Source organism: Podarcis pityusensis (assembly GCF_964106645.2).
Source record: "Podarcis pityusensis genome assembly, chromosome: 17".
NCBI lineage: Eukaryota > Metazoa > Chordata > Lepidosauria > Squamata > Lacertidae > Podarcis > Podarcis pityusensis.
The window spans coordinates 19,489,945-19,514,417 of NC_138042.1; the positions used below are offsets into that span (position 1 = coordinate 19,489,945).

A 24,473-nucleotide genomic window follows, 5' to 3' on the forward strand; every position below is an offset into this window, starting at 1 on the left:
GGTGAGTGAAAGCGTTCAGAGAATGCTTGCGCTTCTGCTGCTAGGAAGACCGGAGGGACCTGAAGATTCATTAGAACTTAATGTATCATTTCCCACATCACTGGGAATCTTCCTTGTCCTTGCTTGTGCAAAGAATGACAATTGTACAAAAGATTCATTGTGTCATGGGCTTGATCGCCAATGCCAGAACCATTGGTTTCAGGCAGTGCAAGTCATGCTGGATGTTGGGATGTCAACTTCCCCTCTTGACTGAAGAGCCTCGGACATCTGTCAGTAAAGACATACTTTGATAGAAGTCCTGTTTTTAAGGAGGGTAATAAAGAATAATTTATTATTTATACCCTGCCCATCTGGCTGGGTTTTCCCAGCCACTTTAGGCAGCTCCCAACAGAATATTAAAACCACTATAAAACATCAAACATTAAAAAACTTCCCTAAACAGGGCTGCCTTCAGATGTCTTCTAAAAGTCAGATAGTTGTTTATTTCCTTGACATCTGATGGGAGGGTGTTCCACAAGGCAGGCGCCACTACAGAGAAGGCCCTCTGCCTAGTTCCTTGTAGCTTCACTTCTCGCAGTGAGGGAACCCCCAGAAGGCCCTTGGAGCTGGACCTCAGAGTCCAGGCTGAACGATGGGGGTGGAGACGCTCCTTCAGGTATACTGGGCCAAGGAGGGACCCTCTTCCCTTTGATCAGGCTCAGCCACAAAGGAATATCCTGGTGCCGTGCTAATGTATTATTAATTCCGAAATCTCTTTCTCTTTGTGCTCAGTCTGTGGGGATGACATCTGTGAGGATGACGAGGGCTGCTCCACGTGCCCAGCTGACTGTGGTGAATGTCCGTTGGCAACAGACATCAGGATCGCAATTGCCTTACCAATATGTCTGGTCTGCACCGGCTTTATTCTGACAGTCATGGTACGCATTAAGTAGAACTTCACCGTCGCTCAACTGCTCTCCTCCATGCCTTCCCCCTTTCCTCGTCTGGTCCCTCTTACTTAATCTTCATTTTATAATGCAACGCAGCATAAACACAAGTTCTACTTCTTTGCTGCCCTCTTGGGTGTACCTTGGATGAGAAGCAGCCATCGCTGGCTCTGCCTCATAGGGTGAGACGCATTCCAAAATAGGCAGTTGTTACCTCTTGAGTGTACCTCCTAGGAGATTGTCTGACAGCTGAGGACACTTCCTTCTCTGTTGTGTTTGCAACGCAAACTGTCTCTCTGCTTTGTGAAGTTGCAGAAGGGGACTCGGGAATGGATAATGTTTGCCTCAGATTCTGTCTGTAGGCATTTTTTTCTAGCTGGTAGGAGATAACTGAAGAAATCTGACTCTCAGTCTTTCAGATAAACACTATGGGGGGGGGAGAAAAAGCAGTAAATGTTTCTTTTGCCCCCCACTCAAAATGATGATGATGATGATTATGTGAAGCACCGATGGTGCAATAACCTGTCATGTGAATTTTACTAGTGTCAGGAATTCAAGAGAAACCAGTCTAAATCTCTGCTTAGAGATTTCTGAAACATTAAGTAGTATGTACAACAACAACAACAACAACAACAACAACAACAACAACAACTTATTTATTTATACCCCGCCCATCTGGCTGGGTTTCCTCAGCCACTCTGGGCAGCTCCCAACAGAATATTAAAAACACGATAAAACACCAGGCATTAAAAACTTCCCTAAACAGGGCTGCCTTCAGATGTCAGACAGTTGTTTATTTCCTTGACATCTGATGTGAGGGCGTTCCACAGGGCGGGTGCCACTACCGAGAAGGCCCACTGCCTGGTTCCCTGTAGCTTCACTTACTGCAGGGAGGGAACCACCAGAAGTCCCTCGGAGCTGGAACACAGTGTCTGGGCTGAACGATATGGGTGGAGACGCTCCTTCAGGTATCCTTCAGGTATCCTTCAAGTCGTTAAGGACCGCCTCTCCCCATGTAAACTGTCACAGACTCTGCCTTCATGATCTGAGGCCCTTATTTGTGTGCCTCCTTCATGTGAGGTCCAGAGGGTGTCAACATGAGAATGGCCCTTTTCTGTGGTGGCCCCCCTTTTTCTGAATTCTCTCCCCAGGGAGATTCACCTGCGCCTTCATTACACATCTTTAGTTGCCAGGTGAAAACATTCCTCTTCAACCAGGTCTTGGGCTGATTAATATTGTACAGCCTTTTAAATGCCTCTGTGGGAAAGTGTGGGGGGGATATTGTTTTGCTGTTTTCATGCTTTTATCCTGTATTTTATTCTGTGAACCGCCCTAAGATCTTACGATGAAGATCTTATGATGAAGAGCCTAGGCATGAATTTGCCCTGTCATGCTTTCTTTAGTGGTTCCAGTACCAAAAGCAAAAAATGTTTTGGGATGAAAGCTGGATCATAGACTTCAGCTGCATCAAACAAGGTCTGTAAGTATTAGTATCATTAGCAGCATCATTATCATCTCATGGAAATGACTCAAAGCAACTTAAACACACACAGCAGAAATACTAAAGCCAATTACAATAAATACCGTATTTTTCCGTGTATTAGACAAGGTTTTTTGACTCAAAAATCATGTCAAAAAACTGGGGTCGTCCTATACATGAATAGTGGGTGAGGGGAAAGTGGCGTGTCGCCAGCCAGCTAGTTGGCCAGCATACAACTCCCCCACATGCCGCTGCGGAAGGCGTGCGCTCTAGGAAGCTCAACAACTTTGGGCCATCTCCCCTAATTTTCTTTAAATTTATCCCCCCCCCCCCCGAAAAAAAATAGGGGCGTCTTATACATGGAGGCATCTTTTACATGGAAAAATATGGCACTATGAATAAAAACCTAATGGTTTCTTGTATTAATCAGACTAGAAAAGAATAGGAAAGATCTTTACACATCAGATCAATACTTTCTGCACTAAGAAATGCAAACCGAAATGGAATGTGTAAAATTTAACCATATACAGTGGTACCTTGGGTTACATATGCTTCAGGTTACAGACTCCGCTAACCCAGAAATAGTAAGAATTGGATTAAGAACTTTGCTTCAGGATGAGAACAGAAATCGTTCTCCGGTGGCATGGTGGCAGCAGGAGGCCCTATTAGCTAAAGTGGTACTTCAGGTTAAGAACAGTTTCAGGTTAAGAACGGACCTCCGGAACGAATTAAGTTCTTAACCCGAGGTACCACTGTACTGTAAGAAAATTACATAAGGAAAAGCCCTGTGAGATCAGACAAAGGGCCCATTCTCTTGCACAGGGCACGGGGGCAAGGGGGCCTTGCCTCCTTCCCAAGCCTAGTAAGCGCTGGGCTTTGGGAAGAAGGTGTGAGGGATCTGACAGGTCCTAAAGCCCTCCTTCCTCCTTCCCAAAGCCTTGTTAGCACTTGCCCAGCTTTGGGAAGGAGGCAGGTGGGCTCTAGGAACCTGCCAGAGCCTAAGGCCTCTTTCCCAAAGCCTGGTGTCTCCCTTACCCGGTTTTGGGAAGGTGGCTTTTATTGAAGTGAGGGTAGCGAAATCTCATCTAAGAAGCTCAAATCATATATATGACTGGCACCCTTCTTTGGAAATTAAACCAATGTCCACACTTCAACTTTACTTGCAGTAACTTATAGACGAATTAAAACATAATATTTACAGTCACATGCTTCTCCAAGCATGGGCTTACAATCTCTTCTTTTAACTTCCAAACAACTGTATTTTCCTCCCTTTTCAGAACTCAGCACTCAGCCATCTTCATCTCAGTTAGGCCATGCCTTGCAGCTCCTATGGGAGATTTCCACTTTTACCTTCTCCTGCATCTTTGCTCTCTTTCCTTCAAGCAGAGAAGAAGCACTCCATTCAACTTAGCAGTGTTCACAGTGGATTCTATAACAAATTCATCTTGCATCCCATAAAATGGAGTTTCTCTTTCACTAGATACCTCCCATGTGACCAACGCTAGCCAATCACATGAGAACTACTTCAGAACTCTCTAGAATTCAGTTACCAACCAATCAAATTTAAATACATAGTAAAGCATGGAAGCATTTACAATTTCGGTGAATTAAATTACTATACTTAACAGCTTTGGGCTGTGGGGAGCATCAAATATTACCAAGGTCTGCCCCTGTTTGGATGGCTTTCAGTTATCACCTGCTCCTAAGCCTCTGCAGGAGAAGGAATTTCAGCAGCTGCTAGTTTATTAAGCCAGAAGTGGCATTCGATACCATCTGGGAAGCCCTCTGAAACCAACTATGTAGCCTGCCTTTCTTAAGCTGATGGATGGAGGGGAATGTCAACTTTAAACATAATATATCATTTTGAGTATGAGTACTTCATACAAGAGTTTATGGTTTTAATGTAATATATTAACAGCACTTTCCGTTCGTGATTTGATTCCTCTTTTTTTAATTATTTGTGGATTTGTTTTTTGGTTTTGATGAGACTTTGCTGCCCTCCACACATCAGAGACCCAGCTAACGAACTTGTTCTGTTGAAAGCTAACAAGACCAGACAAAACTATTAGTGCTACTGTCAGCATGGATCTAGCAAAAGAAAACACCCCAAATTGGGAGGCATAAATTTAGCATTCAGAAAGGATAAACAGGCAAAAGAGATGATAACACTGTTAATTAAAATATCTGGAAACGTAGACATAAATATGCAAATCTGACAGGGAAGCAGTAGCGACGGACAGAGCTGTGCAGAAAGACGAAAAGATGAAACAGTAAAGAAATTAGGAAGCTAATCTTGGCTTTTATAAAAAAAAAAAATTATGCAAAGCCAAGTGTTTCATCATTATGTTGAGTCTGAAAAGTGTGTGTGTCGAATAACCCAGATGGCTGCAATAAAATAAATTCTGATACCTTATCTTCACTGTATTAAAAGTATGACAGCCAAATGATTCAGAATGTTAACTGTGTATGTAAGCCAACCTTTTAAAAGTTTCAGAAAGCTATGCAAACCCTTCTATACGATGGGGCAGCTCACCATCCATCTTCAGCACACTGCTAGCAGTGAACAAACATTCAAATGTTGGTTCTTCCTTGGCAATCACTTGTAGCCGAGTAAGATTGTCTTCCATAATCACAGTCTCAAACGTGAGTCCGTAAGTGACTGTGGAGGCCAATTCTGGATCCACATGGTGCGGGTTTCCCAAGCGTGTCTTCCTCTTAGTGCGTTTCTCCCTTGCGTCCTGAGTTCGAGCGTCTTCAAAGCCCACGACACCTTTGGTAAAGGCTGTTCTCCAAATGGAGCACTCGCAGGCCAGAATTTCCCAGCAGTCAGTGTTTATGCTACAGTTTTTAAGATTTGCCTTGAGAGTATCTTTAAACCTCTTTTGTTGTCCACTGGCATTACACTTTCCATCCTTAAGTTGGGAATAGAGTAGTTGCTTTGGAAGATGATAATCAGACATCCAAACAACATGACCAGTCCAATAAAGTTGATGTTGAAGAACCATTGCTTCGACACTGGTGATCTTTTTAGATTTGCCTTGAGAGAGTCTTTGAACCACTTTTGTTGACCTCTCCTCAAATGGTACTAGAAAGGTACCAGCAGAGCAAACAATTTGCAGATTTAATCCTGGGTTCATAATAATGTTCAAGTATTCTTGCCAATGTGCATTCAACCAATCTAAATCTAATTTCCTGTTTCATCAGAATACATGGCAAGGACTGCAATGGGGAGCACCCTGAGTGTGCCACTTCGACCCAGCGCCTCCAATACCAGCTGCCTCACAACACTGAGCTCCTGTACAGCAGCTGCCAACGCTTCCAAGATGAACTATTTTACGCAGACGGGGATCTAGTAGGTGTATTTTGCAGTCCTTTCACTCTATTCTGTTACTGCAACATGGAAAGCTGTTTATGCTGAGTCAAGCCTACGCTCTGTTGAGCTCCATAATGAGGCTGCTGTGTCAGACCAAAGGCCTGCCCAGTTCAGCTTCCTGTTTCCCACAGAGCCGGGCAATTGCTGTCATGAAAAGTTCATAATTTCTCCCTGGTGTCAATGGGAGATCTCCTCCCAATGCAAATAATGCTTCCAGCAATAGGATTTTCCTCAGGGGAGGAAAGCATCAAATTCTCACCGCTGCAGTGACTCTAATAATTTTTGTTCCCCCACAGCTGCTGCTATTTGTATATTAAATACAAAGGCACATGTTGTCCCACATGGTTTGGCCAGCTGCCATTAAGCTCACTAATGACTCAACTACATTAGTAAAAAAAACAGTGTTTTGAATGCATTATAAACATACAACACCAGATGGCACTGGAGAGTAAAAAAAAAATTCTATGTGATTTTCCATAGCGTTTTTTCCCCCTTTTGTTATAACGATTTAATTTCTAACTTACTTATAGTGTTTTTTTTTCCTGTGTGTCGATCCACCCTAGGTGAACTATGGCTTGTTGCCACCTCTCAGCCTACCTCTTGTGAGGATAAAAGAGAAAAGGAGAAGAACAATGTATTGTTGGGTTTTTTGCACCACAGATAATATAACTGTAATAGATAAATATACGGAGGGGTTGTGGTTTTTTTATTTACGTCTGGTTGCTAAACAACTGTCTTTGCCTTCTTCCAGTGATGGTAGAACAGTGGCCATCAAGAAAATAATGAACAAGACGTTTACTCTCACCAGGACCATCCGTAAAGAAGTCAAACAAGTAAGGTAAGCTACTTTTAAAAGTGTTATGGGTGCCTTTATAGATATGCACACAAGTGTGTGCTCCTTAAATTTGAATCCACTATCCACTTGTTTCAAAAAGTGAACTGGGACCTATATTGCCTTTACTGGCATGTTTAAATGTGTGTTTCAGGATCAACTAGACAACCTGTCCTATGATATCTTGTATGTGCTGAAGGTATGCTAAGAAGTCCTTCCCACATCCCTTCTTGTTTCGAAGCCAGCAGCAGTCTCTGAATGGCTGAGAGAAACAGGGGTGGACCTTGGTAATATGCTGCCCTGTTGAGGCCATTTGATGCCCTTCCCCCAGCCCTCGCAGCACCAACTTAATCTGAGTTTGAGGAATTGATTTCCCCAGCTACTCTGGGTGCCTCCCAACAGAATATTAAAAACATGATAAAACATGCGAGGCGAGGCGGGGGAAGAGGGCTTTAGAACACTCTTTAGAGTTCCCTCCATCTGAGGGGCTCTGTGACTTGCATGAGAGCAGCCAGAAACCAGCTCAGAGGGGGATCTTTCTCCCTCACACGCTCTGTCAAATTGAGATGGGGAGCTTTTTTTTTTTGCTTTCCTCCTCTACAAACTAGGCGCGTCTTATGGAGTGAAAAATATGGTAGATTCACAAAATGTTTAGGGGTATGTGCACCCTTGCGTCCCCCCAGAAAAAAGCATTGTGTCCATCTATAGCAGATTTTGGGAGCTACGACACACACACACATATACACACACAAATTTACAGACCAATCCTATGCATATCTACTCAAAAGTAAGTCCTGCTGAGTCCAGTGAAACTTACTCCCAGTAAATGGGTTACAGGCTTACAAATGGTTTCAACTCCCAAAGCAACTACTTCACAGTGGCTATGGAGTTGTTCTGGGGCTCAAGCCTGAGGTCCCTTCTCAAGGAGAGGCTTCTCTTGCAAGGGAAAGTGTCCAAAATGCAATGTTGTGTTCTTAGATAGTATATGGCCCAACCTAATTCCTGCCTGCTTGTCACAGAGAACTGGACCACCCAAACCTCTGCAAATTCATTGGAGGCTGTATTGAAGCGCCAAATATTGCCATAATCACGGAATACTGTCCTAAAGGAAGTTTGACTGATGTGCTGCTCAATGAAGACATCCCTTTAAACTGGGGCTTCAGGTGAGAGAAAGGTGACAAAGGTGGAAGTCAATGCTGGCATTTTCCTCACAGTTACTGCTTGGGATGAGGGAAATCTGTCAATTTTAGTTTCTCGTTCTCTCTCTCTCTCTCTCTCTCTCTCTCTCTCTCTCTATCTCTCTATCCCCTCCATCTTAAATTAATTCTGCACCTCAGTTTGTTTGTTTGTTTGTTTGTTTGTTTGTTTTAATTCTCATGGAAGTTCACCCACATTTTAGTCCAAATTTATTCTGATATGTGATTGTTTATTGTGGAATCTGCCTTGTAAGGGTTTGCGTTCCTGACACCTCCAAAACTGGTGAGCTCTTTTAAGGAAGCCACCTAAATTGTGGAGCTTTGTTTAACCAAGGTTGTTGAGCCAAAGTTGTATGAAGGAGAACTGGGGACACCTCACCCATCCACTGAAAGGGCCAAATCCGGCATGTTCAGAATACCTGGAGAGGGGCGTGTGCACAAAGGAACAGCACTGAGGAAGAATCGCCTGCCATCCTGTTGATATATATCAGGGGTCAGCAAGGCTTACTGGGCATGGGCTGGATCACTCCCAAGGAGATCCTCAATGGGCCGGGCCAGCACAGCGCGACAGCAGCAATCACATATGTGCATGTCTGTGGCGCCGGAAATTGCTTCTGCACATGCCCAGACGCCCAAAATCAGACCTGTGCAGAAGCGATTTTCAGCATCTGGGTATGTGCAGAAGTGATTTCCAGTGCCTCGGAAGAGAGTCGGTACCAAAAAATGCAAACCATGTCATACCTCACCCCAATATTCTTTCAGCATCCTGAGCGGCTGGTCTTTATAGGCTAACAGTAAGATGGTTTCATCAGCTTTTGTAGATTTTTTCCAGAAAAAAGAATCCATCAAAGTCCCTACCTCCCAGGGCAGGTAGAAATAGGTGAGCAAAACAGGGAGCAGGTCTTGCAGCACTCACAGCAAAATTTCTTCCTTCCTTCCTTCCTTCCTTCCTTCCTTCCTTCCTTCCTTCCTCTCTTTCTCTCTCCAATCCAAATCAGTTCTTTATATCGCATGAGGGAAAAGAGAAGCTATAATGTATTACAACAGCATTTATAGAATGAGAGTTTTTTATATATTTTTAGAATCCATTATATTAAAGTGTTAATAACAGAAGACAGTATTTGGCGGGGCAGAGGTTGTCTTGCTGGTGTGATTTGCATCATTCCCTTCATGGACAAATTCTCAACAAGAAAAAAAATGTAGCTGCTATATTGATATGAGATAAGATTATATATAGATGAAATAACAACAAAGCCCTCACTGACTTTCAGACTGATAAGAAGGTATGTGTAATCATTTCACCAGATGGTGTTTTTGATAGAATATGGGATTTTAATTACAGTGAGGCATCATTAGGTAGATAAGATGCCAGTGTGATGCTGAGCCTGAAGTGATCTTTTAAGAGTGACTGACAGAGAGAACCTTACTTTGGGATCAAATTGCTGATTAGATTTTTTGCGTGTGGGTAGGGCCATAGGGACGCGGGTGGCGCTGTGGGTTAAACCACAGAGCCTAGGACTTGCCGATCAGAAGGTTAGCGGTTCGAATCCCCGTGACGGGGTGAGCTCCCGTTGCTCAGTCCCTGCTCCTGCCAACCTAGCAGTTCGAAAGCACTTCAAAGTGCAAGTAGATAAATAGGTACTGCTCTGGCGGGAAGGTAAATGGCATTTCCGTGCGCTGTTCTGGTTTGCCAGAAGTGGCTTAGTCATGCTGGCCACATTGCCCAGAAGCTGTATGCTGGCTTCCTTGGCCAATAAAGCGAGATGAGCGCCGCAACCCCAGAGTCGGTCACGACTGGACCTAATGGTCAGGGGTCCCTTTACCTTTACCTTAGGGCCATAGTGCAACTTTTTTCAAAAAAAAATAACAACAACTGCTGTGCATTGTTTAGGGCAGGGGTAGTCAACCTTTTTATACCTACCGCCCACTAATGTATCTTTCTTGATGGTAAAATTTCTTTACTGCCCACCAGTGCTTGATGGAAGGAGGATTCAGCTTGTGCCGTAGAACCCCCTACCGCCCACCTAGAATCCTGAAATACCCACTAGTGGGTGATAGGGACCAGGTGGACAACCCCTGGTTTAGGGACTCAAGGCTCCAGCCACAAGTTCCAAGAGGTGCCATCAGCCAATGTCTTTTCTTCTCTGCATCTCAACAGTAATGTCTAGTGAAAGAAGATGCATGGTATGATCATAAGAAATCACAGAAATCATAGAATTGTAGAGTAGGAAGGGACCCTGAGGACCGTCTAGTCCAGCAGTTCTCAACCTGTGGATCCCCAGATGTTGTTGGACCACAACTCGCATCATCCCTGAGCTCTGGCCTTGCTAGCTAGGGGTGATGAGAGTTGTAGTTCAACAACATCTGGGGACCCGCAAGTTGAGAAAGGCCAATGATGCCACCCCCCTTGGTATTCTCTCACTACTTCTTTGTCTATGGCTTGTGAGGGGCAAAGAATGGCAAAGAAAATCTTGTGGGGGCTGATGAGAGTTGGGTTTCTATTCCTCTCACTGTGCAGATATTGTGTAGGATTGGTTCATCACATGTCTGTGTTATGCATTCCAGCACCGACTGCTGGAATCACGGGAGCAGATGTTTACTGTACTCTGTTTCTGTTTGTTTTTGCTTTCACTTCTGACTTCCCTCCGAGGAAGACCAGAGAGAGGAGACATGTTTTCTTTTGCTCTGCCTTATGCTTAACAAAGGGACGCAGGTGGCACTGTGGGTTAAACCACAGAGCCTAGGACTTGCCGATCGGAAGGTCGGCGGTTCGAATCCTCGCGACGGGGTGAGCTCCTGTGGCTCAGTCCCTGCTCCTGCCAACCTAGCAGTTCGAAAGCACGTCAAAGTGCAAGTAGATAAATGGGTACCACTCCGGCGGGAAGGTAAATGGCGTTTCTGTGCACTGCTCTGGTTCGCCAGAAGCGGCTTAGTCATGCTAGCCACATGACCCGGAAGCTGTACGCCGGCTCCCGCGGCTAATAAAGCGAGATGAGCGCCGCAACCCCAGAGTCAGCCACGACTGGACCTAACGGTCAGGGGTCCCTTTACCTTTATGCTTAATAATGTAGCTTAGTGCTTACAACCCAGCCTAGCTCTGACTGCGTTTCATCTCTGCTGGACTCTGGATGTGTGTTCAGTGTGTCCAAGGCGTGAGTCACTATAAATCGTCGGGGAAGGCTGTCGGAACTCCCTAGAGCTGTACGCTGATGGAAGGAACAGGCTGGAAACGTTCCTGTCATTTGCCTGGGGGTTGTCCATGCCCCCAGCTGACCCGACAGATCGGTCCCCCACAAATACTCTAGATTACTCCTCCAGATAGCATTGCACATGGAACAATGCAAGCCTAAGTTATCAGGAGGCATGTGTAAGGGATCATTTTCAAGTACACTTTTCTAGTTTGACACCATAGAAACGATCCCTGAAATGTAAGAAGGGACCGACCTAGTGCAAGCAGCAAGTGAACAAGAAGAGCAAACCGTCTGTGGATTTGAGGGGGGATAATTATTGAGACACTTCGTGGCAGCCATACTGGCAGGCCCTATTGGATGTGTGATAGGAATTTTGAGGTCTTAGATATATGTTAAATGTTCATAAGTGTACCAACCAAGCACATACATAGATCAGCACAGGAAGACCGACCTGGAACCATTTTGATTCCCAAACTGTCCCAAACTGACCAAATGTTTTCTCTGCAAGGTCAAAGGAAAATGGAAAAGCCTCCCCATTGTCTTTTCCTTCACAAATCCTGTCTTAAGGGTATGTCTGTGTTTGAATAGGGTGTGAGCCTGTGACCTGGCCCAGGAACTAAGTATTTATCACTACAAAAGAATGGCCAGGCTCCCCAGGCAATCCAATCAAGTAACCTGCCAGACAGGAGATAAAAAATGACAGGAGAAAAACAACATTCAAATTTCTGTTTTAAGACTGCCTCTTCTGTGATGTATGTATGATGTTTCTGGGGGTGGTCTTGATCTACAGGATGGGAATTTCAAAAGTCTTTATAAGGCTTTGCATGCCATTTTTCTGGGTCCCTCCTCTCTCCTGCGGGTGAAGGGAGCACCCTGTTGCAACAGATCAGTAAAGATCAAGCTTACTAGTTGCTTTGCTTCTCAATATTCTCTGGTTGGCCTCTGTTATTCTCTCCTACCAATAGGGAACCTATGTAAGGACTCTATATGGGCTCTTGGATACCCCATAAGGGAAAAGGGCAATTTTTGTTTACAACAGATGCAAGTCAAAACATCACTGCAATCTTTGCCCATTTGTTTCACGGAGCTCTTGAAGTGTAAGTCTAGCCCTATGGTTTAGTAGGCCATATTAATACCGATTATTATCTCCACCACCTTAGGCTTTCTTTCGCCACAGACATTGCTCAGGGAATGGCGTATCTTCACCAGCACAGGATCTATCATGGGCGATTAAAGTCCACCAACTGTGTCATTGATGACCGCTGGGTTTGTAAGATTTCAGGTAAGCGGAACAGGAGCTGTTCTCTCTGTTCTATGGAAAAGTATGAGTGGATATTGCCTTATTATGGGATAGTGCTGTTGTCGCCATCCCCACATCTCCTGAAAAAGACGAATCTATGCGACGTTACCTTGCAAATGTCAAATGGCTCAACTTAGACCCATTAGCAACAAACAGCAATTAGCAACGTGTCTTCAGGGTGGGGTTGTTGTTTTTTAACACACGTAATGTTTATCATTTAATATAGGAGGTTCTCTTTGCTATTTCTCACAGCCGTATTGTGAACACTCACTGGATAACGGTAAAAAACAAAAAAACAAAACCCCAAATGTTTGGCAGATCAAACTCAAAGGGAGTTGAAGGAACAGACTGGCAGATACTCTGTGCATAGATAATAATGTTCAAAGTGCTTCACATATATGAATAATCCTTGCAAGACTGCTATAGGGTAGATGATCAGAACTATTATCTGTGTATTGCAGATGTGGGGGGCTGATGCAGGGAGACAGTAGCCTGTTTCAACGTCTGCCTACTGAGCTTGTGATACAGACAGGTTTGGAACCAGGGACTGTCAGGTTTGCCGCTCCTTCTCATTCAGCCTGATGCACAGATTCCAAACACATCTATTTACTCCCTAGTGAGTGTGTTTAGGATTGTAGCTTAGCCACTATATTACAGTAGCCCTTGGGCTGTATGCAGCATGTCACGTACATCATTTTATTCACCCCTTTAGTCACATGTACCCTTGGGTAATTAATGAGTGGCACTTAAGAAACTAATTAATTAATTAAAATATCACGTCAGGACTTGCTCTGCTCCCCGAGCGATGTTCCCCAGCTGTTAAGATCTTCTCAGTAGGATCTGTCATAGATTACACCCTTAGATAATATGCATTTGTAGGGACGTGGGTGGCACTGTGGTCTAAACCACTGAGCTTCTTGGGCTTCCTGATCAGAAGGTTGGTGGTTCAAATCCCCACAACGGGGTGAGCTCCCATTTCTCTGCCCCAGCTCCTGCCAACCTAGCAGTTCGAAAGCACGCCAGTGCAAGTAGATAAGTAGGTACCGCTGCGGTGGGATAGTCAATGGCGTTTCCGTGTGCTTTGGTTTTTGTCGTGGTGCTCCTTGCACCAGAAGTGGTTTAGTCATTCTGGCCACATGACCCAGAAAGCTGTCTGTGGACAAATGCCAGCTCCCTCGGCCTGAAAGCAAGATGAGCACCACAACCCCATAGTCGCTCATAACTGTCCAGGGGTCCTTTACCTTTTACCTTGTCATAGATTAGACCCTTATATGTTATGCATTCCAAGGGAATGAGCTAGGGCTTTCCCAGGGAGACTTCCCTGGCTCCATTCCCGGAGAGACTCAGGCAGGGAGATGAATCTCGCCCTGCCTCCCCATATCTGGAATTCAGATAGCAGCATCTCCCTGCAGCTTAATCTATTTGGGCCCTTGCTTATGTTTGGAGAATAGCCCTCCTTTCTCTTAGTCACGGTGACAGCCAATCAGATTTAACTATGTGACACCAGCCCGGAAGGCAGATCAAGCTAGTTCGGAATGACAGCATGTTAGCTGTCCTGTACTGCCCATTGCGAAGCTAGACAGTCAGATGTTCATCCTTACTGAGTGACAGCTGTCGGATGTGGGAAAGGGCTGGCTGCTACTGACAGAACTCTGAATGTGAAATGCTGATGCTGAATATTTAAAATGTGACTAATATTCTGACATCCAGGGAATTTGCTCTTGTCCTCATGTCTGGAATTTGCTGAGGAGAATTCATTTCAGCTCTAAACTGAATCAGCCCATTTCCCAACTGAGTGTGTTGAAATGAACATCTCCTGTGGCACTCAGTTCAAAATCATGCAAAACAACCAGGGGAAATTTCTGATCCTTTTTTTCCCCTTCCCCTCCTTTGCTTCTCCTTGTGTCAGACTATGGCTTGCAGTTCTATAGAAAAGAAGATTATTTAATGGAGTCCAATGTTCCTCATAAGCACTTCACACAAATATATCTGGCGCCTGAGGCTCACGCCACACCAAACTTTGAACCAACTCCAGTTGCAGATGTGTACAGGTGATGATGATCATAAATGGGTCTCCCCCACTCCCCTTTTTAATGTATAATCGAAGTAAACTGTGTTACTATATGACGGAACAAACATGGGGGGTTGCTTTTGTGTTGCTGGAATTATTCGCTGTTTTGCAAATAAGCTGTGACTACTGTACTCCTGTTTTGGGACGTGGGTGGTGCTGTGGTCTAAACCACTGAGCCTAGGGCTTGCTGATCGGAAGGTTGGTTGTTCGAATCCCCGTGACGGGGTGAGCTCCCGTTGCTCGGTCCCAGCTCCTGCCCACCTAGCAGTTCGAAAGCACATTAAAGTGCAAGTAGATAAATAGGTACCGCTCCAGCGGGAAGGTAAATGGCGTTTCCATGCGCTGCTCTGGTTCGCCAGAAATGGCTTAGTCATGCTGGCCACATGACCCGGAAGCTGTATACCGGCTCCCTCGGCCAGTAAAGTGAGAAGAGCACCGCAACCCCAGAATCGTCCGTGACTGGACCTAACGCTCAGGGGTCCCTCTACCTTTACTGTACTGCTGTATGACAGATTATTCTTTCATAATCACACTGAATGAGAGAAAGAGAACGGGACAAAGCGATACTTCTGTGCCCCCATCAGATCTTCACGAGGCCACCCAGCAGAGCTTTTCCAAGTTTTTGAGGCCTTCTCTAACTCTGTTTCCCCCAGATGATGTTACTAATCAAGTACCATCAGTCCTAGCCAGTATGACCAATACAGCCGTACCTTGGAAGTTGAACGGAATCTGTTCTGGAAGTCTGTTCGACTTCCAAAACGTTCAGAAACCAATGCGCGGCTTCTGATTGGCTGCAGGAAGCCAATTCCTGATTGCAGGAAGCTCCTACAACCAATCAGAAGTCATGCCGGACGTCCAGATTCTGAAAATTGTTCAAAAACCGGAATACTCACTTCCGGGTTTCAATCTTTGGGGAGCCAATTTGTTCAGGAGCCAAGGTTTTTGAGATCCTAGGATTCGGCTGTAGTTGAGGGGGTTAGAAATTGTAAGATAAGAGCTTACATCTAAGCCTTCAAGCATAGTATCTGAGCTGTTTTTAACTAGCAGTCTTATGGGTTCTCTGCTTGGTCTGCTTTTATTATTCCGTTGAGTCTCCTTCTGTGTTTTTTTATTGTTCTGTTTTATTTATTGTTAATATTATGAATAGCTATTCATCGTCCCAGAAGCAGCATACTCGTTTTTCAAAGAGCTGAACGACGTAGACTGAAGTGGCACAATCTGGGATCACTTGGCAGCACGAATAATTTGTCCCCATTATGGCAGGCAGTTCTTCAACCCTCTGAGGCCATTTTGGGGAGGAAGAGCTTAAACTTAACAAAAAGACCTGCGCTCAGTGTCATCTGTTGCATGTTTTGCACCCACAGCCTGATATGTGCTTCTTCAGCATATCATCAGACTCGCCTCTTTGGAGGTGTGAAAATGAGTGTAATGGATCAAGTCCTCTAATGTTTGATCCTCTTTTAGCAATGCATCAAGGTTAATTCCCATTTAGCAAGTTTCAAAGGAGTTTCGCAGATGTTTCATCTTCTTAGATATAATGTCGCCAGATACAAAAGAGGACATGAGCTCCTGCGCCTTTAAATTGCATGGCAAACTAAAAACCCCTCTTTTATGCATGACTGTTAAAACTGCAGGAGCTCTGTTCTCCTGTATGGTGATGACAATCATCAGTCTTCTGATTGTCAGCTGGAGAGTACATCCACATTTGTCCTGGGCAATTTCTGAAGGTTCCTGGAGGCACTTCTAACATGTGGTACTTTGTTTTACATTTATACAGTGGTACCTTGGTTCTCAAATGCCTTGGTACTCAAACAACTTGGAACCCAAACACTGCAAACCTGGAAGAAAGTGTTCCGGTTTGAGAACTTTTTTCAGCAGCCGAACATGCTCCGTTTTGAGTGCCACACTTCTGTTTTGAGTGTTACGCTTCCGATTTGAGTGTTATACTTCCGATTTGAGTGCCACACTGAGCTCTGTCTGTTTTTGCTATTTATTTTGCATTTTTGTTTTTGCGGCTCTTTTTTGTTTGTTTTTGTGACTGTGTGAAAACCAGTTCAGCTACTGAAGGACTGATTGATTGATTGATTGATTGTGTGACTGTAGTCCATTGTTTACTGCTTTCATTTTATGGATCAATGGCCTCGTTAGTAAAAATCATGTTAAATTGCTGTTTTAGGAGTTGTTTTTAAAAGTCTGGAATGGATTAATCCATTTTGCATTACTTTTTTTAATGGGAAAACACGCCTTGGTTTTGGAACGCTTTGGTTTTGGAACGGACTTCCAGAACTGATTAAGTTTGAGAATCAAGGTACCAATGTACTGAGGTTAAAGGGAACTTTATTTCATTAGCCATAGGGCATAACAATTTTATTTATAAGGAATGGGACCTGTACTTGGTTGAGTTCATTCAGCGGGAAGATGGCACACCATCTGAAGTAGACAGAAGCACCTCACTATACTAAATAATTGGCTTTCATTTATCCATTCCATTGTGACTTATTTAAAGATACTAGCCCCAATCCACCTGAAAGTTGGCTGTTACTAAAGCTACAACCCTGTGCATACTTTCATGGGAGTAAGCCCTACTGAACAGAGTGAAACTTATTTCTAGGTAGATATACATATAGTTGTGCCTTAAGTTCCGTTGAAATTAAGCAATCGTAAGCCAAAGTATTGTTGCTTTTAATGGGGCTTAATCATCATGGCTAAGTTTAGCCAGATGAGAGCTTTTTCAAAGTTGTCGCCTCTTCTTGGTAGTGGCCCCACATCTGTGGAATTAAATTTTGCTTGAGATTAGGCAAGCTCCACCCGTCGATTGTTTGAATGGGCTCTGAAGGTCAACTGCTTCCACTTTTCAAGACTGATCTAAACCGAGCTGCAAAACGTTTTATTCTTAGTTTACTGTGTCTTCAGGTTTATGCTTGAGGATTTGTGCTGGTTTTTAAGATTATTACGAATTCCGGGTGTTTTAGAAATTTTTAGATATGTTTTGCATTGCATGACGGTTGCTTAATTTCGTCTTCGCATGCTGCTTTGTCGACTTTTTTCTCTTGAAAATTGGCTCCTGCATTTACAAACTAAACTAATCATTTTGTTTCCAATGTTCTGCCACTGGTAATGACTGATCTCCAATTTTGCAGCTATGCCATCATTTTAATCGAAATAGCAACAAGAAGTGACCCCACCCTGGTAAGATCTATGATGACTGGTACTTGACTGTTCTGCTCCATTTGGGAATGATTTTGTGTGTTTTAAAATTGTAGTGGTTTTGTTTGTTTTTGTAATTGTATACTTTATTGTTGTAACCTTATAAATCTTAGAAATTAATAATTCCAGGGTGTTTGGGGGGAGTTGGGATTGTGGGAGACTGCTGTTGGGGGAAACAGTCAGAGATAAGCAGTTAATTATTACTGAGCCCTCAGGTCCCCCCCCCCCCCCAAATGTTATATTTTCATATATTTTGTGCAAAATCTTGCATAATTTCCAAATCAACTTGACTGGTTTTTCGGGTAATTAAATATCTGTTTTTAAATACTTGAGAATCAGAGTGTTATCTTGGTTTTGTTATGCTGAGAAGGCCAGAATGTTTGAGTCACACACCCTTGCTTGGGTCATTTTAGAATACAGTGGTACCTTGGTTTATGAACTTAATCCATTCCGGAAATCCATTCTTAAACCAAAGCATGCTTTCCCATAGCAGCAGAGGACTCAATTTACACTCAACAGGAAGCGGAACATGTTCTGCTTCCAAGGCAAAGTTCACAAACCAAAACACCTACTTCCGGGTTTGCAGCGTTCTTAATCCAAGTTGTTCATAAACTAAGCTGTTCTTAAACCAAGGTACCACTGTACTCACAGATTAGTGCTTCTCTATTGACCTGTGAACCTTACCAGCGTACCTTACCACTTACCTTGAAACGAACAGCATTCAAGTCAAGAGCTGTTGAACGAATCTTCTTTTGTCTGAACTTGGGGTGCCCTCCTGGATCCTATAACAGAACCTCAAACTGTGTTGAATTTGAGGTGAGGGTTTTTGCAAGATCGTGAGAAGTGCTAGAACAGGTTGTAGGAATTCATTGAAAAGCAGAGTATAGATGTCTTTGGGTGGCCTGCTCCCAAGAGACTGCGATCTCCTCAGAGTTAAAAACTGGCAGTGATCTAACCCCCTTTTCGGGGGTTTAGGTCAAAGTTGTTGAGCTTTTCTTAGGAAGGAAAGCCCTGTTTTTTGGGGTTCAGGTCAAAGTTGTTGAGCTTCTTTGGGGGAAGCCAGTGATCTACCGGTGATCTACCACAGAGTTCCAGTGATCTACCTGTTGGATGTGCCTGCCTTAAAGCAACACACACACACACACACACACACACACACACACACACACACACTTTCTTGAACAAAAAGGGGGAATATGTGAAATTTTGCTGTGAATAAATGGCACCAATGACAAAACTGGCGATTCTAAAATATTATTACTGTTATCCTTTTATTTGTTTAATTTGTAGACTGTCCTTCATCTGTAGATCTCAGGGCTGTTCACAGCATAAAATGTATTATATAATAATAATAATTTATTATTGTGACACCCATCAGACTGGCTTGCGCCAAAGCATGTGATTTGAAAGCCAATGTCTGTAGAGCACGTGACTCTTGCTGATTTCTGTTCTATGATTACAATCTCCTTAAAAATAAATAAATAAAGGCAGTATTTGTGTTTTCCAGAAAGATGATACACAATCAGAGGAATATTCTTTGTGCCCCGCTTTGACAGAATTAATATCAGAAAAATCTGAGCATGCCTGTCCCTGCCCTACAGAATATGTAGAGGTAAACCAAATGCTAATATACTCCTGTCTTCTTTATGGTGGAATTATTGTTGCAGAAGTGGACTGAAATTGCCAGCTGGGAACTGCCTTGGCCTGCGGCTTATCCATTTAATACCAGCTTGATCTGCAGAAACGAGCATGTGAAGTGTTCTGTGATGATGAGATGAGCACTATCATCTGCTACTATCAGTGGACCAGGCTGCTGGGAAAAGTACAAGGGGTTTGTGAAATGTTTGGCAATTGTAGCAGACACGATCCACGATCCATGTTGCCCTTGAAAGAAAGGGAAGGTTTCTTTTTCGCTTAAAAACAAAACACACAGATGCAAGAAGAAGAAGAAGAAGAAGAAGTGGGAAGTTTCCAATTCCTCCTCCAAGACTCTGCAGAACAATGTGTGGCTTTAATATTCCTTAAAAATAGTATTATTCTGACAAACTGAAATGTCAGCTTGTCTCACAAAAACAGAATGCAGTAAATGATGCTTTTAATATGCAGCTACTGGAGTTTTATGACTTCCTGTGGTTATAAACTGTCAGATCCATGATCGTATTTAATAGTCGTTGTGCTCTAGCTTCTGCATTTGAAAGGTGGCTGTCAATGAGCCAAAATATGTGTCTGGAGGGGGGAAAGTCTGTCTAGTTTAAAAGAATTCAAGCGTCACCTTGTCATTTTAGTTTGTCTGCATGGGGAAAAACAGATTCGGGGAAGCCAAGACCACTCCCCCTTCTTCCTTGTTTCTTTCAGATTACTCTAGAGCAGGGTCTCCAACTTCTAAAGACTTTTTTTAGCTGTTTAAGACCACAATTCACATCATCCCTGACCCCTGGTCCTGCTAGCTAGGAATGCTGAGAGTTGCAGTCCAAAAACAGCTGGAGACCCAAGTTTGGGGAATCCTGCTCTAGAGTAACTACTTTGGAAGATCTATCTACATTGTATCTGTAGATTTTCTCCTATAGAGGGCACTACAACTAGCTAATTGAACTCACGTTTTTCCAAAGTTTGATTATTGGCTTGCAGCAACACAGATGTGGGCTTTTTCTCTGGTGATGCCAAGGTTGTGGGATGCCCTCCCTGCTAAAATAAGAGCGTCACCATCAGTGTTGGCATTCTGAAGACAAGCATTCCCCTGAACTTAACTTCTGATTCTGTCGTTTTCATTGTTGCACTTTTGAATGGTTTGTTTTGCATGGACAGGCGGAGTCCCCCTAACCCCAAGCAACCTCTGAGCGGAATAATGACTCAAGACAACATACTATGGGATTAAAATTGGCCACAACTTTATTAAGTTTCAGATGTAGGGAGACCTTGGCTCAGGCATTGGGCATTTATCCTTCCCAGTCCCCAGCCGGGGATCTGGGAGACTTCAGGGTTATCCAGAATGTGTGGGGATTGGGCTGGCTCTGGAGAACATATGTTCAAGCAGAGAGCCTGCCCCCCGTTTCGCCGCTGTTGGAGGCAACCTCTTGGCGTATGGCCAATGCCTCCTCCCCCAAGACCCCTTTAATGGGAACCCTGGTATCACCGCCTCAAGGGGGGCGTGGGTCACAGCTTCACGGCTCCCCCCCCCCCCATTTAGGAAGATAGACTAAAGGATTCCACCCAAGGCCTGAAACCGCCAAAGTTGTGACATTTTGCTATGGGAAAGGCAAAACCTGCCAATGCTGGAAAATTCCTTTCCGGCCCTTCAACAGTGACCATGACGTAGCAGCGCTTGTGTACCTGTGGAGAAGAGGTTAACCTGCAAAAGAAGACTTAACTGAGGGAGGGAAGGGTGGGAGAAGCTCGGGAGCCGACTGACGCTTCGCAGGTAGGATTCACCTTCTGTTGTGTGGGCAGGGTGGTCCCTCCCCTTACCTGGCCAATCCCCTGGCAATGCCTCCCCAGGCGGGATTGGGCGATTGGCTGAGGTAGGCGGAGACCTCCAGGTATCCAGCCTGGGGAGAATGAAGCCAGCCCAAACTACCAGGAGCCGCACTGGGATCCGGGGGGCTGCGTGCGACCACGCAAAATGCATCCCCCATTTGATGTGGGGAGCGGTCATTACTGTATATTTGAATTAAGGCTGTTTTAATGTCCCCATGGACCTGTTGCTGTGCATTTTAATTATGTATTGATTTTATAGCTGCAAGACCACTTGGGAGCCACTTGGACATACAAGTGGTATATAAATTAATAAGTAGTAATAATACATTTTGATAAAGTGTTGAGCCTATTCTGGCAACTGGCGGTGATTAAGAGATGCTGACTGGCGGAGGCCAGAACCTCATTTGAGCTGGAAGGAGTGACATACTATCCTGTATCTTTTTCTTTTTCTAAATTGTATTTTATCAAATTTCCAAAGTTTCACATATGCACTTCAATACGTAGTAAGTTTTTCTTTTCTTTTGTCGACTTCCCACCCCCTGTTATTTCTTCCCCTCTGCTGAACCCTACTTTCTATCTCTTATACCATAGCAACAATACTATAATCTCTAATTCCTTCTGTTGCTCATAGTGCAAACCCTGCTTGCGAATTCATCATAGTATAATAGTTCTTTAAATAGTCTGAGAAAGGCTTCCATTCTTCCATAAAGCAATCATCATCAGGTTCTCTTATTTTAACTGTTAGCTTCGCCAGTTCTGCATTGTCCATTTTCTTACTTATCTATTCATGTTTGGTGGAAACTTCTTCCTTCCATTTTTTGTGCATAAAAAAATCCTAGCTGCTGCTGTTACATACATACAGTGTTTTTTTCTGGGGATACGCAGGGGTACGCATACCCCTAAACATTTTGTGAATCTAAGTTTGGCCTCATTAAGGGAAAGTATTTCAATATAAGTAGGAAAATGCAAGTACCCCTAAACATATTTTTTAGAAAAAAGCACTGCATACATAAACAGCTTAAACAACTTTTTTGGAACTTCTGTCCCCATAATAATAATAATTTATTATTTATACCCCGCCCATTTGGCTGGGTTTCCCCAGCCACTCTGGGTGGCTTCCAACAAAACACTAAAATACAATAACCTATTAAACATTAAAAGCTTCCCTAATAATAATCCCTAAGAGAAAAGCTTCAGGGTTGTTTTTGTTTTTTGTTATAATCACTTTGAACATCTTTTTTTATCTCATCATATATCATTTCCCAAAATACCCATGCTTTCTTACATATGAAAAAAGATTCAGCTACCTGTTTACATTTCCAGAAGTCATTAGAAACCTTCTTATACATGTTAGGCAATTTGCTAGGTGTTAGATACCATCTATACATCATTTCCATATAATTTTCTTTCAAAATAAAACAAGCATTTGCTTTCATATCAGCTTTCCATTTCAGCTTTCCCCATGCATCCCTTTCTATATTACCATATTTTTTGCACCATAACACTCACTTTTTTCCTCCTAAAAAGTAAGGGGAAATGTCTGTGCGTGTTATGGAAGGAATGTCTATGGGTGGCATGCCTACGGATTTTCCTCCTCTAAAAACTACATGCGTGTTATGGTCAGGTGCGTGTTATAGAGCAAAAAATACAGTATGTCCTAAATCTTCTTTCCTTCTTGCAGCTGATCAGGAGGTGTAGGAAAAGCAATCCAGCACAAAGGCTTACCTTTGAGCAAGTCAGGAAGTTGCTGCAGAAGATGAACCCAAACAAAGTTAGCCCAGTTGACATGATGATGACTTTGGTAAGAATCGTTCTTAGTTGGACTTGAGAGGACAACTCTTGGATGTGCTTGAAGCCATGAAAACGTTATTTAGGAATGCATATTCTGTGTCACTTGTTTGAAGACAGTAAGGTGGCAGTAAGGAAAGAGGGCTTATGGTTTTATGAATTAGCAAAGATTCACACCTGCCAATACCAAGGCATAGTTCCTCATCATTATCTCTGTACAACAGACATTGTGCAGAAGCATTATGCTCATAAAACTAATGAGGATGTGAAGGGTGGGTACTTCTTGCAAGGGGGATCCAATGGACAGGAAAGAGGTTGCTTAACCATTTCTACACCCACTAATACTCCTCTATATATGTTTAGGGGAGTTTTTAATGTTTGATGTCTTATCATGTTTTTAATCATTCTGTTGTGAGCCACCCAGAGTTGCTGGGGAAACCCAGCCAGATGGGCGGGGTACAAATAAATTATTATTATTATTATTATTATTATTATTATTATTATTATTATTATTAATTCCAGGCTATTTTAATAGTTCCCCACTCCATCCCAGCTTGCCTGTGAACTGGAAGTAAGTCTACCTTTGGCAGACTGGTGGAGGTTGCATTTGGCTTTCAATTTGAAAATGCTCTCAGGCATCTTTGAATCGTGACATTAGGGTATCTCCAAGTTCGTTCTGTTTTATTGCTGATGGCTTGTGGGCCTAGCTATGCAAGGTTGTCTCACAGGCCTTTGTGCAGAAGTCTGGTAGCAACGTCAGCGGCTGGTAAATGCAGTGCCCATTATCTGACACAGAACGTCCGACGGGGTTGCATGCGTTGAATACATTTTTGTTCTGCCTTCCTAGATGGAGAAATACAGCAAACACCTGGAGGTGTTAGTAGCAGAAAGGACTCAGGACTTGACGCATGAAAAGCAGAAGACAGACCGCTTGTTGTATAGTGAGTGATTCGCACCAATGGGAATACAGATTATTCTGATATAAAGGAAAAGGGACCCCTGACCGTTAGGTCCAGTCGGAGACAACTCTGGGGTTGCGGTGCTCATCTCGCTTTATTGGCTGAGGGAGCTGGTGTACAGCTTCCAGGTCATGTGGCCAGCATGACTAAGCCGCTTCTGGTGAACCAGAGCAGTGCATGGAAACGCTGTTTACCTTCCTGATGGAGCGGTACCTATTTATCTACTTGCACTTTGATGTGCTTTTGAACTGCTAGGTTGGCAGGAGCTGGGACCGAGCTACGGGAGCTCACCCCGTTGTGGGGATTCAAACCGCCGACCTTCCGATTGGCAAGCCCTAGGCTCTGTGGTTTAGACCACAGCGCCACCTGTGTCCCATATTCTGATATATGGCTTTGCTAAAGGGGGACTTCAGTTCTGTGAGTGCTCCCATCATGGTCCTGTCAATAGCCCGAGTAAGGAATTCAAGGCAAAAATCCAGGGCAGAGGTCCAAGGCATTCAAAGCACTTCAGGACCTCGGAGAGCTCCAACGGTCTGGCTGAGGAAGCTATGCAAGGTATAAGGAGGAATTCAACATTGCCACAAGCATTTCAGCTTGTCAGAGTGAACAATCCTCCTTCTCCTCCTCAGAGCCAATCTTGGGGGATACCTTCTAGGAGGAGCAAGTGGTTGGTGAC

General features: G+C 43.7%; 1 protein-coding gene across 1 annotated transcript in view; it reads left to right on the plus strand.

The window, feature by feature from the left end:
- The first annotated feature begins 830 nt into the window (after positions 1-830).
- The window catches only part of LOC308467129 (atrial natriuretic peptide receptor 1-like), a 39,506-nt gene continuing 15,863 nt past the window's right edge, over positions 831-24,473 (plus strand). The window contains exons 1-11 of the mRNA XM_080988551.1: positions 831-917; positions 2,330-2,402; positions 5,611-5,758; positions 6,531-6,617; positions 7,631-7,774; positions 12,159-12,280; positions 14,208-14,349; positions 17,510-17,558; positions 19,084-19,188; positions 22,732-22,851; positions 23,686-23,779. Coding sequence (XP_080844677.1) covers positions 915-917; positions 2,330-2,402; positions 5,611-5,758; positions 6,531-6,617; positions 7,631-7,774; positions 12,159-12,280; positions 14,208-14,349; positions 17,510-17,558; positions 19,084-19,188; positions 22,732-22,851; positions 23,686-23,779 — 1,087 coding nt within the window. The 5' untranslated portion in view covers positions 831-914. The remainder of the gene's footprint in view (positions 918-2,329; positions 2,403-5,610; positions 5,759-6,530; positions 6,618-7,630; positions 7,775-12,158; positions 12,281-14,207; positions 14,350-17,509; positions 17,559-19,083; positions 19,189-22,731; positions 22,852-23,685; positions 23,780-24,473) is intronic.